Source organism: Hemitrygon akajei, chromosome 10 (genome assembly GCF_048418815.1).
Source record: "Hemitrygon akajei chromosome 10, sHemAka1.3, whole genome shotgun sequence".
In the NCBI taxonomy this organism is placed as follows: Eukaryota; Metazoa; Chordata; class Chondrichthyes; order Myliobatiformes; family Dasyatidae; genus Hemitrygon; species Hemitrygon akajei.
In genome coordinates this window covers 34,042,381-34,060,254 of record NC_133133.1, presented here as the reverse complement: position 1 = coordinate 34,060,254, position 17,874 = coordinate 34,042,381, and the positions used below count along the sequence as shown (strand labels likewise).

Genomic DNA, 17,874 nt, shown 5'->3' with positions numbered 1-17,874 from the left:
CAAAACTTGAAAGAGACCAATGTTCAAACAATGAAAGAAATTCACCAAATCGGACGAGATGAGCTCTCGCAATGTTTGGGACGGATAAGAGTTAAAACCACAAGGAAGGAGGTGAAATGAGAGGAAATAAATTGTGTAACTTATAATGAACTAAAAACAGGAAAGAACGAGATCAATTTTCTCGTGTTCCATATTTGAGAAAAGTCCATCAACACCCAAGTTTTGACATATCTGAAATGTGCAAAAAGTATACTCAAATACTGTTTCCTTTTATCAATTACAGTGGATTCCAGTTAATAGGTCCATTGGTTAATCAGGGCAGCCACTTTTTTGGGACAACTTTTGAAGCACAAAAACTAATTGAGAAATTAGTCAGGACTTCCTTTGTTTATTTGAGGTGCTATGCTGCTTAATTGGGACAGGAAACATGCCTAACAGTTTCTAACTGGTGGCAGTCGCATGAATTGTGCGGCCATGAAGCAGTACACTGCGCTTAGAGCAAACAATTTTTAAATAGTGTCTGTTGTGTGTGTGTGTGTTCAAAAACAGTGACAGTGAGAAATCAGCAGTAAAACATTTTGCTCACTGCGGTTTCAAGCATTCAGGCTTGGAGGTAACAGGAACAGCTGAGAATGAAAATAAAATGATTTTACTGTATTTCAACAAATTAAGAACTACAAAGAATTTTAAGGTATCAACAATCATCTTGAATGTTACAATGAAAACAAAGCTTTGGAGGATGTAATAGTCAAAAGCATTGTATAAAGGAAGTACATTCTCTGCACTAGGTGTCTGCTAATTTTGTTCATTTGAATTGAATTGAATTGAATTGACTATTTCTTACAACCTTCACATACACGAGGAGTAAAAATCTTTACGTCTCCATCTAAATGTGTGATGTGCAATCATAGTAATTTATAATAAATAGAATAGTCAATGTAATATAGAATACACTCAAGTCAGCATGAGTTCATCAGTCTGATGGCCTGGTGGAAGAAGCTGTCCCAGAGCCTGTTGGTCCTGGCTTTTATGCTGCAGTACCGCTTCTCGGATGGTGGCAGCTGGAATAGATTGTGGTTGGGATGGCTTGGGTTCCTAATGATCCTACAGATCCTTTTTACACACCTGTCCTTGTAAATGTCCTGAATCATGAGAAGTCCTCATTTAGTCTAACAAAAGAACATGGCAGTGTGTCAGTTGTCCATCGCACCCAATAATGACAGTGAAACCTGTGCGCAAGTTTTTGAAGCGGAAAAGCCATTGCACTGGTACAGTTCCACTTTCTTGACCTCGGAAGTCCAGGTCCAGTGGTACGAGTAGTCATCACAAACTAGGGTCTTCCTTGTCTGCAGTGAATAACTATGATTTCTTCTGTGTCTTATCATGCTCTTAACTCTCTACAAAGCATTGAAAAACTGCTTTCTTCACTGTTGGATCTCACTATTGTTCTCATCCGCCCAGTCCATCAGAGCTGACTTCAAATGCTAGGACAGGTATGTCCCTACTTCACCAAGGTATAAAGCCCAATGTCTACACTCACCTGGTTTAACCAACCTGTCAAACTGGTAATACAAGGGAATGACTGCTGTTGTATGTAAACAGCTACTTGGAGCCTTAAGTGAGAGCTGAGTGTATGGTGGGGACCAAAGGTGAGCATGCTGCTCCAGAATGAATACAAGCCCCTTTCCCAGGTGTGCAACCCTGCCTTGGACATCCCATACACAGCAGAATATACTGGATGAATTCCTCCATGGTAACCATTAGGAACTAATACAGTTTCACAGTACTGTAGTAGCACTGGTAGTGCTCTGCATCCATTAAAAGACAATTTTTTACTCAGTTAAAAGACTGTCTATTTTATACCTTTTCAAATATTTCCATGAAACTTCCGACTAATTGGACAGCCACTTTGTTTGGGCCAAAATGTAGTGTCTCCTATTAACTAAAATCCACTGTACTTCAATTATTTCTCATTTTGCAGCAAGAACAAAATATGCACAGACAAGCTAGTGTTTTTTTTGTCGCTAATAAAATTAGGTATAGATACACAGCCAACAAAATGTGTTTCATCTGCTGAGGAGGAAGGCATTAAATCAAGACACTGGCATCACACAACTGTTTTACAAATAGGATACAAAGTTTAAGCCAAAGATAAATGCATAAGCAATGAACCATGATTTTGAAGAAAAAATGTTCTGACATTTTCATATATACAAAGGAGAAATATTGTTCAAAGAATAACAATGTTACTTGTTAATGTAACTATAGAACATAGAAAACCACCAGCACGATACAGGCCTTTCAGCCCACAATGCTGTGCTGAACATGTACTTACGGTACTTTAGAAAATACCTATGGTTACGCATAGCCCTCTATTTTTCTAAGCTTCAAGTACCTATCCATGAGTCTCTTAAAAGACCCTATTGTATCCGCCTCCACCAACATTGCAGGCAGCCCATTCCACGTACTCATCAAAATCTGCATAGAAAAACACTTACCTCTGACATCTTCTCTGTACCCACTTCCAAGTACCTTAAAGCTGTGCCTTCTCATGTTAGCCATTTCAGCACTGGGAAAAAGCCTCTGACTATCCACACGATCAATGTCTCTCATCATCTTATAAACCTCTATCAAGTCACCTCTCATCCTCCGACCCTCCAAGGAGAAAAGGCCTAGTTCACTCAATATATTCTCATAAGGCATACTTCCCAATCCAGGCAACATCCTTGTAAATCTCCTCTGCACCCTTTCTATGGTTTCCACATCCTTCCTGTAGTGAGGTGACCAGATATGAGCACAGTACTCCAAGTGGGGTCTGACCAGGGTCATATATAGCTACCACATTACCTCTCAGCTGTTGAACTCAATCCCACGATTAATGAAAGCCAATGCACCGTATGCCTTCTTAACCACAGAGTCAACCTGCGCAGCAGCTTTGAGTGTCCTAAGGACTCAGTCCCCAAGATCTCCTAATCCTCCACTGTGCCAAGAGTCTTGCCATTAATACTATATTCTGCCATCATATTTGACCTACCAAAAATGAATCACTTCACACTTATCTGGGTTGAACGCCATCTGCCATTTCTCAGCCCAGTTTTGCATCCTATCAATGTGCCGCTGTAATCTTTGACAGCCTTCCACGCTATCCACAACACCCCCAACCTTGAGTCATCAGCAAATTTACTAACCCATCCCTCCACTTCCGCATTCAGGTCACTGAAAAAATCACGAGGAGAAGGGGTCCCAGAACAGGGACACCACTGGCCACCAACCTCCATGTAGAATATGACCTGTCTACAACCACTCTTTGCCTTCTGTGGGCAAGTCAATTCTGGATCCACAAAGCAAAGATTCCTTGGATTCCACACCTCCTTATTTTCTCAATAAGCCATGCAAGGGGTACCTTATCAAATGTCTTGCTGAAATCCATATACACTACATCTACTGCTCTACCTTCATCAATGTGTTTAGTCCTATCCTCAAAAAATGTAATCAGGCTTGTGAGGCACGACCTGCCTTTGACAAAGCCATGCTGACTATTCCTAATCATATTATGCCTCTCCAAATGTTCATAAATCTTGCCTCTCAGGATTTTCTCGATCAACTTTCCAACCACTGAAGTAAGACTCACTGGTCTTTAATTTCCTGGGCTATCTCTACTCCCTTTCTTGAATAAGGGAACAACATCGGCAACCCCCCAATCCTCCGGAACCTCTCATGTTCCCACTGATGATGCAAAAATGATTGTCAGAGGCTCAGCAATTTCCTCCCTCACCTCCCACAGTATGCTGGGGTATATCTCGCCCGGTCCTGGTGACTTATCCAACTTGATGCTTTCCAAAAGCCCCAGCACATCCTCTTTCTTAATGTCAATGTGCTCAAGCTTTTCAGTCCGCTATAAGTCATCCCTACAATCACCAAGGTCCTTTTCATAGTGAACACTGAAGCAATTTGATCAAAGGTGCATTGTTCTAAGAGCATACTTTAAGTTAATTATTTAACAAAGTATCTGTATGTAAATGAAAATTACATTATTACTGCAGATAGGAAAAATAAAAATAAAACTAAACATCACTTTGAAATAATAACTCTCTAGATCTTCAAATTAATATCCTACCTGCCAATGTGCTGGTGTGTCTGAATGCTCTAACTTGGGAATCTGATAATCCCGTCAGCAGAGAAATAACAGTATCCATCATGTATTCATCATATATGATACTGTACTGACACTGCCGTACAAGTACAGAAATGAATTCACAGAAGCTAGACTTGAATTTCTTCCACTGTGGACCAGGCATTGTGAGAGGGTAATCACCACTATCCTTAAGTAGGAAAGAAAACAAAACTGTAAAAATACAAACAACCTACCTTACAGAAATGATGTAGGAAAACAACCTAATTGATGAAGTAGTTGAAGACAGTTGGGCCAAAAATAACAACCTGAAAAAGACTTTGTGATGTTACATTTTAAGGTGCAAAAGGTGCAAACTCAGGTCATTACTATGCATTCTTGTTACTCAGGTCATCTCTTTTTGAGAATTACCTAAATGATGACATGTTTAGTTACCATTAAAGATACTATTAGCCAGATGTTGCTCCGACATTGGAATTTGAACAGTTACACCTTACTGGACCATCAGCTTTGCTTGATTTCATAAGCATGTGGTTTATGATGAAATAAACTGGTGTTATTCCATAAAATCAATGTGAAAGACAGTGATGTGTACTGAAATTGTACAATAACAAAACGAGATAAAAACGTGAATTTTGCTGGAACAGTTTCCAGAAGGGGTAAAGATACTGTTACTGGCCAGTCTCCAATTCAGACAACTTCATCAAATTTTTTTTAGATATTTAAATTAGAGCTATCAATTAACTGCAATCAAATGCATCAACTTTTAATTATCTGACTAACAGTAATGCAGATTCAAAAAAAATGATAAAGGAACTTCTGTACTAAATCTCCTGTGGACTAAAACAGGAGTACTATAGCATCTCAGAGCTCCAGCTATCATGTTATTCTGGATTCCATGACCAGCTGCAAGCCACAGAGCCCTGTATCAGATACCTTGTTTACTTCTTTAGATCACTCAAAGCTGTGTATTTCACCAGACCATTGAAAACAACTTTTCACCAAATCCACCAAATTAAGTGCCAAGTGATTCCTATTCTTTAATAGTATTAACAGATTATTTGTGATTAATTTCAATTATTTTTGAGATTGTACAAGTATTTTTTTGTTGCATGATGGGTGTCCAATATTGAAATTTTGTGCTAGTGCCTTTTTAATTTAGCCACAAACTCATTAAGTCAGACAAATGGTCACTGATCAACTAATTATTTATCTTAATTTTGCTATTCTGTGTTATTCTTATCTTTGACTAAACCAATGATTCTCAACCGTTGTTTGGCCACAGCCCCCTTAGGAGCTCTTCTTAGGTTCCAGGGATGCAACACGAATAGACTGACAGAAAATCATTTATTATTGAACACCAAGAAAACTTGAACATTCCAACATACTGAACAAAACTTAAAAAAAGACTGTATGAAATTATCAGTCTATCAGGCCTAATGCGATCCTTGAGCTTGGTGCTTTTCTGCAAGCTTCATGATATCGGGCTCCAAATTAGACAATGACAGTCTGAGCTCACCTCTTGTTGCGATATCAATTCTGTTCCTGGATTTTGTCAAGGAAACTACCTTGCAGAATCCACTCTCAACCAAATATGTTGAGGGAAAAGCAGTAAAAAAAAATCTTTGGGCCTTTCCCCAGTGTTGTAAATTTATTCGGTAGATCACTCTTGATCCAAAAATCTTTTTGAAACTGACTGAACTGATGACATGCAGTTGTATCACTCTAAAGATCAATCAAACTCTCTTGAAGTTCTGCCTCAACTTGGGTGGGTTGTACTTCAAATGGATTCAAAATCCAATCCTGGATACCAAGGTTTAACAGGTCATTAAATCTTTCTTGCATATCCTTGTGTATCTGCTTGAGATGTTTCACATAAACGGTAAGATCATCATCCTTCAGTGCCTCTGTGATCATCTTCAGGTTTGGAAATTGTAAAAAATTTCTGATGTTCCATATTGTGGCAATAGACTTCAAGTTTCTTAAGGAAAGAAACAATGGCTTCCTTACAATCTATGAGGTTACTATTTTTGCCCTGTAAGGACTTGTTTAACTAATTAAGTTCTGAAAGGTATCTGCCAGATAAAATATGTCTGCCTTAGCAGCAATGCGTCTTTCTCCATGCTCTTTATCAGACATGAAGGAAACTGTGGTGTTCCAGAGTGTAACAAAATGTTGAAGACAGTTTCCCTTGTAAAGCCACCCCACCTCGATATGCAGCAGCTGCATCCGGAAGTTGTCATCACTTTCTTCACACAGCTGCCAGAAAACACAATCCTGAAGGGCATGGGATTTGATGAAGTTTACAGCCTTTATGACAACTGAAAGTGAAAGATTGAGACGTCCTCCTAAGATTTTAGCTACTAGGTGCTCCCTGTCAATGACGCATAGTAAAGACAGAAAGTATAACTCTTTTTTAAAAACAAAGACACGCTGATCTTCGGAGAATGAAGTATGGCAATTATGGATGCGAGAACCCTTGATTGAATACATTAACCTGGTGCAGTCTGATTCTGAAGTGAGGCTGTGTGGGAGGAGCTTAAGCAATGAATTTACCAGGTGCGCCGAATTCAAACAATGTGTTGGTAAGATATTATAATTAGGAGGGGAACTACTGACTCCAATGAAGGTTGCTGCTTGGGTATTTCATCGGTTCAGTTACCAGGGTCCCCAAAAACACTTGGGGCTCCCCTTCTCACAGTTTTCAGTCGATGGCCCCCTTCAAATGTGCCTGGGCCCCCAAGGGGGCCATATGGTCCCCATTGAGAATGGCTAGACTAAACAATCTCATCAAATCACTTGCCATGTTTCCTTAAACATGCATGAAAGTTCCTCAGAAGTTTAAACAAATCTTTAATGTCCAATCAGTCCTGACGACAGATTGTGGATTAAATTTGTTCTGTCCACACCTGCTGCAGAGCCTTTGCTTCCAATTGCTAATAGCCGCAGCAATGAGCTTTTCTAATGAAGTTTTTAAATAAAGAGTACCTCATCAAATTCCTCCGTCATTTTACGAATTATCTCAGAATTCTGCATGTGACGGAACATCTCAGCAGTAACGACACCTGCAAAACAATGTTAGAATAAATAAACAAACAAAATCATGGTCTAAACTATATTGGTCATGCATACACTGAGTCTTGTCGAACTGAGGGGATGGGGGAGTCAGAACCCACTAATTTAAATGGGGAGTTCAGATTTGTGGAATGGGAGTAAATTGAAAACTAGGCTTCTTTAATTAATTGGCTTTTATTTACATATTTTTTATTGTTTTAAAGACAATTTTTTTTTAAATAACGACTTTGATTTTTATTACGTCTGAATCCAGATTTGAAATTTCACGCACTGTTTTGCCTAGTGATAAGCTCTGGAAATAGGACAACCGTATTACATACTCAGAAATTTAGTCATCGTTTGAAATTTGCCTCCTGATACAAGGGTCTAGGCAGTGGGCAGGAACTGCAGGCAGCAATTTCAAATAGATAAAAATGTTAATTTACTGTAACATTAGACAAGATATTTATGCTCAAAAGCATTTTAGAAATGAGCAGGGCCAAAGGGGATATTATGGGGGCTTAAGATTACGAGTGTAGGAAAATGAGGGGAGATTTGATAGAGGTATACAAAATTATTGAGGAGCATAGATAAAGTTAATGCAAGCAGGCTTTTTCCACTGAGATTGGGTGAAACTAGAACTAGAGGTCATGGGTTAGAGTTGAAAGGTGAAGTGAGTGGTGTGAGTGTAGAGAGAGCTGCCAAAAGTAGTGGTGTATGTGGGTTTAATTTCAAAATTTAAGTTTAGAGATTTACATGGGCATATGAAGGACCATGGTACAGGTGCAGGTTAACAGGACTAGGCAGAATATCAATTAAGCATGGACCAGATGGGCCCAAAGACCAGTTTCTGTTCTGTTGTGCAAGTTACTTTTCACTGTACGCAGTAAATTATTTCAACAAATGTAGTTGCCAGTTTTCTTCAGAGCAAAATCATGGGAGTTGGCAAGAAAGAAGACTCTGATTTATGTTGACATTTTATGATAAGTGCATCCATATTAAAATTAGTTTGAGCAACTTAGCTTTAGTTCCAACAACTCTTCAAATTCTATCAAATAAGACTTATTTTTCTTACATGGGGAAATTAAATCAATGCCAAACTTGTACAAAGCTTATTATTTCAGTTGATTATCTAATAGTGCCACAATGGAAACAATTTGCCTCCACCAACTGACAAAGGTTATCAGGCTTTTGCATCATCTCCTCAGCGTCACAGAATGGGTTGACTTAAAACAACCTAATTTCTTTTCCATAATTGCAGTAGTCATGTATTCAGGTTGACTGGCAATAAGGAATCAATTTCTGATACCACAGAGCACTATTGAGTTTTGCTAATAGACAAATCTAGTAGAATATAAAATTTCTGGAACAGAGTAGTCTAGCTTTCCTGACAATTGATTTTTAAAGGATTTAAGGCAAACCAGTAGCACATTCTATTTGGGTATCAATGTTACAAATAATAAGCTTAAAAATATTCAACAAAAATTTTGATCCTGACAAAAAGATAACGGGAATGAGCAATGTCATACTTAAAATTTTTCTGAACATTATGATGCAATGTGCTTTTTCTATTTGATAAAGGAGAAATACTGTTTTCCCTCCATTAGCAAATTATACCTATACTTTGCCTTCTGGAGTAATAAAACTAAATGCCTACTAATCTTCAGAATGAGTGTATTAAAATAAGTGATACAATTCCCTCAAAGAACCCTATCCAAATTAAGAAAAAACATATATTAAAACTTAAAGCACTGATGAAATTTACTGGGTTAAAAAAATTCTGCTGTACTGCTGGGAAAAAAGTTCTATTAGATAGATACTTCATTAATCTCAAAGGAAATTACAGTGTTACAGTAGCATTACAAGTTCACAGATATACAATATTAGTTGAGAATTAAGAAGAAAAAATAAAAATAAGTTATCTTAAACAGTCTTAACAGGAGGGGATCATTACTTCCCCAGCTATAGGTTGACTCATTATAGAGCCTAATAGCCAAAGGTAAAACTGACTGCATATTGCGGCATGTTGGAGTAGCGTAGTTGTCTTAGTCTATTACTAAAAGTGCTCTTCTGTTCAGCCAAGGTAGCACGGAAAGGGTGAGAAACATTGTCCAGAATAGCCAGGTTCTTTTTATGTAGGGTCCTTTGTTCTACCACAACCTCCAGTGTGTCCAGCTTGACTCTTATAACAGAGCCACCCTTTCTAATCAGCTTATTAATCACCCATGTTGATGCCATTGCCCTAGCACACCACCTCATAGAAGATTGTATTTGCGACAACAGACTGGTAGAACATGTGAAGGAGAGGCCTGCATATTCCAAAGGGCCTCAGTCTCCTCAGGAAGTAGCGGCAACTCTGGTCCTCCTTGCACACAGCCTCTATGTTGGTGCTCCACTTAGGTCTGTCGCCCAGGTACACCCTCTGGTACTTGTAGGTCCTCAGCAAATCCACGTCCTCACCATCAGTAACAACAGGAAGCAGTGCAGGCTCAGTCTTCTAAAGTCCATCTCCATCTCTTTTGTCTTACTGATGTTGAGCTGTATATGATTCAGCTTGCACCATTCAACAAAGTCCTCCACCAGGACCTCGTATTCATTTTCCTGTCCTGTTTTCGTACACCCAACTATTGCTGAGTCATTAGGTAATTTCTGCAGATGACAGGATTCAGTGTTGTATCTCAAGTCCAATGTATACAAGGTAAACAGGAAGGGAACTGATACAGTCCCATGGGACTCCCATATATTATCACTGGAGACAGAATTCATACACAGATACAATTCCTGATCAACAACCTGATCCAACAATCCAAACCTAATCCTAATTCTGACACTTGTGTCAGGTGCTGTCTCTGGATCTCAATTCAGCATTCAACGCTATCTGTGCCCCACAGATCTTGGTGAACAAATTCCTCCCCCTTGGTCTAACTACACCATTATGCAAATGAGTATTGGACTTCCTCACCAACAGACCTCATATAGTCAGCATGTACAACCACTCCTCCTTCCCCATCATCCTCCAACACAGATGCCTCCCAGGGTTGTGTGCAAGCCCACTGCTGTACACTCTGCTCACACATGACTGCTTGGCAAACACCCAAGTAATCACATTGTCAAATTTGCCAATAATGATGAGACAGCCCATAGAGAAGTGGTGGATGAGCTTCAGGCCTGGTGCCAGGCAAATAACTTCTTCCTTAATGTCAACAAGAAAAAGGAGAATGTTATCGACTTCAGGAGAACTTGCACCACTCAGACCTCTCTTTATATCGGAGGCACAACAGTGAACTATTAGCAGTTGCAAACTCTAGGAGAGCACAGCTCACACAACCCACTCATGGTCCCAAAACACATTCAACACAATCAGCAAAGCTAACCAAATCATACATTTTCCGAGGAGCCTGAAGAGAGCTGGATAATGCATATCTACACTCGTGTCATTCTACATATGCGCAGCAGAGAGCATCCTGACAAGTTGCACCACTGAAGGAAGCTGCACTGTGGCTCAACAACAGCCTAAGCTGTCCAATGCATCTGTGGCACCAGCCATCAAACAAAGGTATACAGAAAGGTGCCGGAAAAGAGCCAGTAACATCACTCACCCTGCTCATAGACTTTGTCCGTCTCCTATCAGGAAGGAAGCTACATTGTATTCATGCCAGGACCACCGGAACCAAATAGTTACTTTCCCCAAGCAGCAAGTCTGATCAATGCCTTCAGTTATTAACCTACCCCTCCGCACCCACAAACATCATTACTTTATCATTTCCTGTCAGTTACCGTGTACAGACAACTCATGTGCCTAGTGTCACATACAATCAATGTATATAAGCTATCTTGTGCATTTATATTTATTATGTTTTTTTATCATTGTTTTCTTTGTCTATGTTTTTACTTGTACTGCACTGGAACTGGAGTAACAATTATTTCATTCTCCTTTACACTTGTGTACTGGTAATGACATTATACAATCTTGATCTTGAATAGAATGAAATATCAATTCACTTTCAAAATAGCCACAACCTACCTTTACAGCCGGAACACTGAATGAAAAAGTTTATGAGATCAAGAAGTGCTATGTCCCGGTCATGCTTGTACGATTCAATCCAGTCATCCACAACAGACTAAAAATACAAAATATGAGATTAGTACATTATGCAAATTAACTTGTTGAGAAACAGGAATAAAGATCAGAAGAAAGAAAAAGTGGGGAGGTGAAGGGTGGTGGAAAGGGCAAGAAGAATGTAGCAACAGGAAGGAAATGAACATACAGGGGTCGGGGCACTAAATCAATAGAAAAAGGGAGATGAGACAAGGTGATTGAACATGGGTCTGAACTAAAGGGGAAGTAGGTAAATGAGATTAACCGATATGGGATGTAAGGAGGGAGGGATAAAGTGAGTAAACTTGCAGAAGGTGACACAGGGAGTCAAGGAGGCTGAAGGTTTGCATACAGTCTTTGAAAACAAATGGTATATACGCATGGCCTCCAGTGAAGACAATTTTATTTCAGTATCTCAGTGACTGGCAAAAGGACAAAACTTCCTGAAACAAGCCATGTCATCAAATGAACTGAAATTAACAGCTGATAAAGTGATACTTCCCACTCACTTCAGCATGTTGCTATTGCTCCATTAATCGGCCAATCCTAAAAATGAATTGGAAGTAACTCATTAAAAGCCAGCATTGAAGCATCTTGCAGCATCTGGCTTTCACGTTTTGAAGTGAGTGGTAAGTAAATTTGATGCATGCTGCAATTGCCTCTTTGGGGGACAGACCTGCTTATTTCTTCAACTGTCAACTGGAGCACCAGAAGAGTAGCTGCTATAAGTAGTTATCTCCAAAACTACTGGATAGGCTCTATGTTTCACAAGCTCAAAACATTGCTCAGCAAGAAAATCATCACTTAACCATCTTTTTTGAAGATCATTTTTTACCTGCATTGCACTCTTGCCCAGTTTCACAACTTCAAAGAGCATCATGTTTTCCACTCCCCCATTCTGTTGGTGATGCCCATTCATCCGGTTCATGCCTGTTGCAGATTTTCCACCATTTCCACTTTTTACTTTCTCTCCAGAGGCCTTCTTTGTTTTTTTCCCTGACTACAAAAAAAGTAAGACCTTTACTCAATGAAGTAGAACAGCACTACCAAACTATAGGAAGACTATGTTTTCATTTGAATTTTTGATTGAAAAAAGCAGCTGAAAAATAATTTTTAAACTATCATTTGATTTAAAAACCCAAAGAATTTTTAAGTTCCTCTGTGGTAAACAAAATAGTGATTAATTACAAGTGTTTGAAGTGTATTTCTTCTGTTGTCTGAGATTCTATTTCAGACATCACAAGGCATATTATTTCTGATCGTTCCACATCATGTGAGAAATCCAGGACACTTTTTAGGAGTGGAACCACAACCAATATCCTTGTACACTGTGGGTGGCATAAGGGACAAGGAAAAAGGTTAAGGAAACAACAGTTGCAGGTGTTCTGATGAAGCGCAATTGACTCTGGAATGTTTTATCACTGTGTGCTGCTTGACCTTGAGTATTTTCACCATTACGTTTGTACAACACTTCGAGGAGATTATATAAATAAGGAAAGCAGACAGTTATTTTTGTGGTTGCAGAAGGCATACCATAATTTTAAGTTGCCTCCCTATAGCCTAGGATAAAATACCACACAGCAGCTGCAAAAGGTCCCCATGTGGCTCAGGGTAAACATGCCCAAGGAGTTTAGTACCTAATGGCAGAGGATAAAAAGGAGTAAGATAGTATATACATATTTTGAGTTAAGAAAAATCAACAACCAGACTCTCCAGTGTACACCATGGGCCAATAAACTTATTTTTTGAGTTAGAGGAAATAAATACATGGCTGGAGAGATGAATCTGAAAAGCTTTTAACTGGTGGACAGAATCAATTGTGGGGGAGGTGGGATCTTTACAATACCCGTGAACAGTGCCAGGTACAGTACACATGCACAGTGCTGAGACTAACATCTTCCGAAGAAAGTTTTAAGTATTGTAGCTTAATTTCACATATGATTAGGTGCAAGAAGCCAGCAATGACAAGGATAAGTAAAGGTGCAAAAAAAAAACTGAAAGACAAAAAGCACTGGAACAAGAAATAATGTTTTCAGACAGAACACACTGAGAATTATAAGGAGGTCATTTGCTGTATTCCATACAAATGATAGGAATGCAAGGAAAATAAATATGTCTTGGGTAAGTTTAATCAAAACCTGACCATTGTCATGGCACACTTGATGGTCTGAAAGGCCCTTTTCTATGCTATCTCTCTCTGAAGGGAAAAACAAGTCCATCTCCAGGAATGAGGAGATTATTGCTGAAAATATGATAGGAGTGAATTCTGATTGCTCCTGGAAACATTAGACATAGAAGCAAAACTAGGCCATTTGGCCTATCAAGTGTGCTCTGCCATTCAAACATGGCTAACTTTTCTCTCAACCTCATTCTCCTGTTTACTCTCCATAATCTTCAATACCCTTACTAATAAAAAAAAACATATCAAACTGTTTCAAATATTCCAATAACTTGGCCTCCACAGTCTTCTGTGGCAATTGATTCTCCAGATTCATCACCCTCCGGTTAAAGAGATTCTTCATCTCTGTTCAAAAGGTATGTCCCTGTGCCCCCTCATCCTAGACTCACCCAACATTTGACAAAAATTGAGAACAGAGACAAAGGCAGAACAGTTTCAAATGAAGAAGACAGTTATTCTACAGGATCCCAAATAGCGGATTAGATACAGGAAAATTAGTGCTACGTAAAAGCCACAATCACAGGAGACTTCAGTAATCCAAATATATGTTCAGAAGCATTACCTTCATCAGTAAATTAGAGGCAGATGCTAGCTTGTTAATACGAACCATAAACAGTTTGACTGCAAAGCTCAGAGAAGTTTTTAAAACAGAGGCAAAAAGAAAGCAAAAGACTTGCAACATCCCAAAAATATCCTTCTAGGTTTGTGCACTACGAAAACACTAACAAGTGGGATTTAACAGTCACCAAAACAGAAAAGTATTTATGAAGTAGTACTTCAACTCATGTCTCCAAATCAGTAATCTATTCAGTAATTTAAGCAACAAGCAATTTTCTGTAGGAACTCAGCAGATTCAACAGCATTTGTGAGAGGAAAGGAATTTCAATGTTTGGGGTCAGTAATTCAGGCAATCCTCTGGCATTAAATAGAAAAAAATCCATATTTCAGGTGCAGATCTGTCCCTGTTGATCACATCAATGACAGACAATCTGAATAGGAGAATCCTGGAATACTTCAGGCATGTGAATAGTAATATAAACATTGCAATTTCTTCCTAAGCTTCAATTTTCTTCTTTCCTGTCTTGCGAAAGAGTCTGTTACTTTGCAGTCAACTATCTGTCATCTGCTTTACTTATCAGAAGTGACTGATGGGGAGTGAGGGGTTGGAGGGCAAAGGGTGGCGGCAGTATGTGTCTAATGATGTAAGCAACGTTGCCCCTTCGTAAAAAGGAATCACATGCTTATTTGGAGAAAATGCATGTAATAATTTATCCAACACTGCAAAAAGACAACGAAGATCTGACATTCATCAGAAAGAATCCTAAATTCTTAGTTGTTGACAAATTGAGCATTGCAATTAATTGAGTGTGAAGGCCCAAAATGATTGAGAAAACGTACAGAGGTCTCATTTTAAAGAACTTCACAAGGAATAAATTATTTTGCAGTACTGTGACATTATAATGTGGTAGTAAATCTTTGCACACGTATCCTATGAAAAGCAGGAACATGAATAACAACTGCATCTGTTTTCAATGCCGTTGATCCAATAAGAAACGTTGTTCGGAGCACATTAAGTTACCAGTTTTCATTGTTCAAACAGTAGAATCTTTAACACTCACTTGAATAAGGACAGTTAACAATCCTTTACCATGCAACACTCCATCAATATTGCAGTGTAGCATAAACATTATTTAGTTAGGTCAGAAACACACTGTGGAGTTATAATCATTACTTACTGTTCAGATGCCATTTTTTGCCATTACTTATATCTTTGACATTTAATAGTTCTTGGAATTGATATCTGATTATTGCAGACAAATGGTGTCAGAATCAAAGAAAGATCAGCTAAGCAAGGTTACAGTCACCTTCATTTTTGTCCCAAAATTACCTCAAAGCTACACCCTTCCCATAATACTGTCACATCCTAATTAATCTGACATCCAAAGGAAATTAACTTTATGTAGTATTGCAAAACCAAGGCTGCTGGAGATTGCCTTTACTCTGAAAAGTTCAAAGAAATGCATTTAAGGTGAGCAAACAAAAGCAGGGTGTACACAGGGGTCCTTGTAGTACATCATAAATCACAAAGTAGTAACAGGTGGATAAGATGGTGAAGAATTGGATGCTTGCTCCCATCAGTCTTGGCATTTCACGTAAAAGATGGAGGTACACTACAACTTTGTAAAACATAATATCGGCTGTACTTGGGCGGAGTTCTGGAAGCCACTCTGGGAAGGTTACAAAGGAAATTCATCAGGACATTGCCTGGACTGAAGGTCTTCAGTTATTAGGAAAGACTGGACTGGCAAGGTATGTCTTCCCAAGAGTTGATGAGGAAGCATATACAAAAGATATAGCATAAGTAGTAAGAATTTATTTTTGCATTATCAGTGTGTCCAATACAACAAGGCAAAAGCTTAAGGTAAGAGGTAATGTAGATACACTAACAAAATTTTAAGTAGAATCTAAACAAACACTTCAATTAGCAAGACAAAGAAGGTTGTGGACATCATACAGATAAATGATAGTTGTATTCTTAGGGATTCTAACCCTGTTCAGGGTATTAAGAGAGGGGATAAATTACATAAGGAGTCGTTATATGCAGATGATTTATTAGTTTACATTTCAGACCCTAGGAAATCTATTCCCTCTATGATACCCATATTTACGGAATTTAGTATTTTCTCTGGATATAAATTAAATTTAAATAAAAGTGAATTATTTCCTATAATTATTCTGATTATGATCAAATACCTTTTAATATTGCTAAAATTATTTTACCTATCTTGGTATTAAAATTAGTAAAAATTTTGAAGATTTATACAAGTATAATTTTCTTCCTCTAATTGAATATACAAAACAAACGCTTTCCAAATGGACACCTATGACGATGTCATTAATTGGTCGAATAAATGCTATAAAAATGGTAATTTTACCGAAACTTCTATATATGTTTCAAGCTGTTCCATCCTTTGTCCTGAAAACGTTCTCTGATAGAATAAATTCGATGATCCTGTCATATATCTGGAATAATAAGAGTTCTAGACTGAGTAAACCTTTATTGCAAAAAAAATTTTTAAATGGAGGAATGGTGTTAACAAACTTTAGATTTTATTATTGGACAATTAATATTTGTTATATTACTTTTTGGATTTACGGTATAGATAATCAGGACTGTCCTTCATGATTGGAGTTTTCTTTGGCTTCCTTACTGGAAGCTCCTCTTCCTTTTTTGTTTTCTAGGATTGGTAGACAAGATTTTAGTCCCATTGTTAGACATATATTAAAAATTTGGTTTCGGTTTCGTAGATTTTTTGACTTAAATAACTTTGTTCTCTCTAGTAATATCCATCTCAGCTATTTTTTAAACCATCAATCCTGGATAAGGCCTTTTTAACATGGAAAACTAGGGAATAAAAACTTATTTAGATTTGTTTTTAGAGAATTGTTTGACGTCTTTTTCGCAGCTAGTGGATAAATATGATATATCTAACGTACAATTTTTTTTTTAGATATTTACAAGTTAGGAATTCTCTATGAGATTTGTTACTGAATTATCCATTTGCTCATTTACCAAATATGATAGATGTTATTTTTCAGCTTAAACCACTTCAAAAAGGATTGATAGCCATTATATATAAACGGCTCATAAATTTATGAATGATGTCAAATGACAAGGTTAAACGTGCTTGGGAATTGGAGCTTCGGGAGTCACTTTCAGATGATCAATGGAATAAAATTTATCATACAGTTAACAATTAATCAATTTGCACCCGTCACTCCTTGATTCAGTTCGAGGTAGTGCACAGGGCGCATATGTCAAAAGATAAACTAGCGCATATTTTTTCTAATATAAATCCCACCTGTGATAGATGTAATGCTGAGGTAACTACCTTAACTCATATGTTTTGTATTCATTTTTCAATTTTAAAATCTTTTTATTAATACATAATCTTCTACAACTACAGAATAATACAAAATCTCAACAAATTAATATGTATACAATTAATAGAGCTGAAGAAAAAAACTAATCATAATATTAAAAAATGAAAAAAATTTATATATAGAAAAAAGGAAAAAAAAACAGAACTCCCATCTAAAAAAAACCCATTAACTACAAAAAAAAACCATTAGGAATCAACCCCCGGAAGCAATACGTTTAACCATCATCTAGATATATAGAAAAAAAATCAACCACCAGTTCACATTTTTTTTTTAAAAAGATAATAAAATTGGAAAGATATGTTTTGGTCTTGTATAAAGTTAAATAAGTTTTGGAGAGATGTTTTTAGAACGTTATCCAAAGACATAGGCTTGGACCTACAACCTAATTCACTTACAGCAATCTTTGGGATCACTCCGAAGGAAACAGGAAATGTTCCTGCTTCCGCTCGACGTATTATACCTTTT

At 37.8% G+C, this 17,874-nt stretch overlaps 1 protein-coding gene across 5 annotated transcripts in view; it reads right to left on the bottom strand.

The window, feature by feature from the left end:
• stag2b (STAG2 cohesin complex component b) overlaps nt 1–17,874 on the bottom strand; it is a 169,589-nt gene that overhangs the window by 80,211 nt on the left and 71,504 nt on the right. For 4 of the 5 annotated variants that reach the window (XM_073058022.1, XM_073058025.1, XM_073058024.1 and 1 more), the window contains 4 exons: nt 12,121–12,285; nt 11,211–11,307; nt 7,121–7,197; nt 4,118–4,322 (listed from right to left, as the gene is read on the bottom strand). In XM_073058022.1, coding sequence (XP_072914123.1) covers nt 4,118–4,322; nt 7,121–7,197; nt 11,211–11,307; nt 12,121–12,285 — 544 coding nt within the window. Of the gene's footprint in view, nt 1–4,117; nt 4,323–7,120; nt 7,198–11,210; nt 11,308–12,120; nt 12,286–16,400; nt 16,478–17,874 lie in introns of those variants that run through there. The other variant, XM_073058026.1, reaches the window with a different exon arrangement.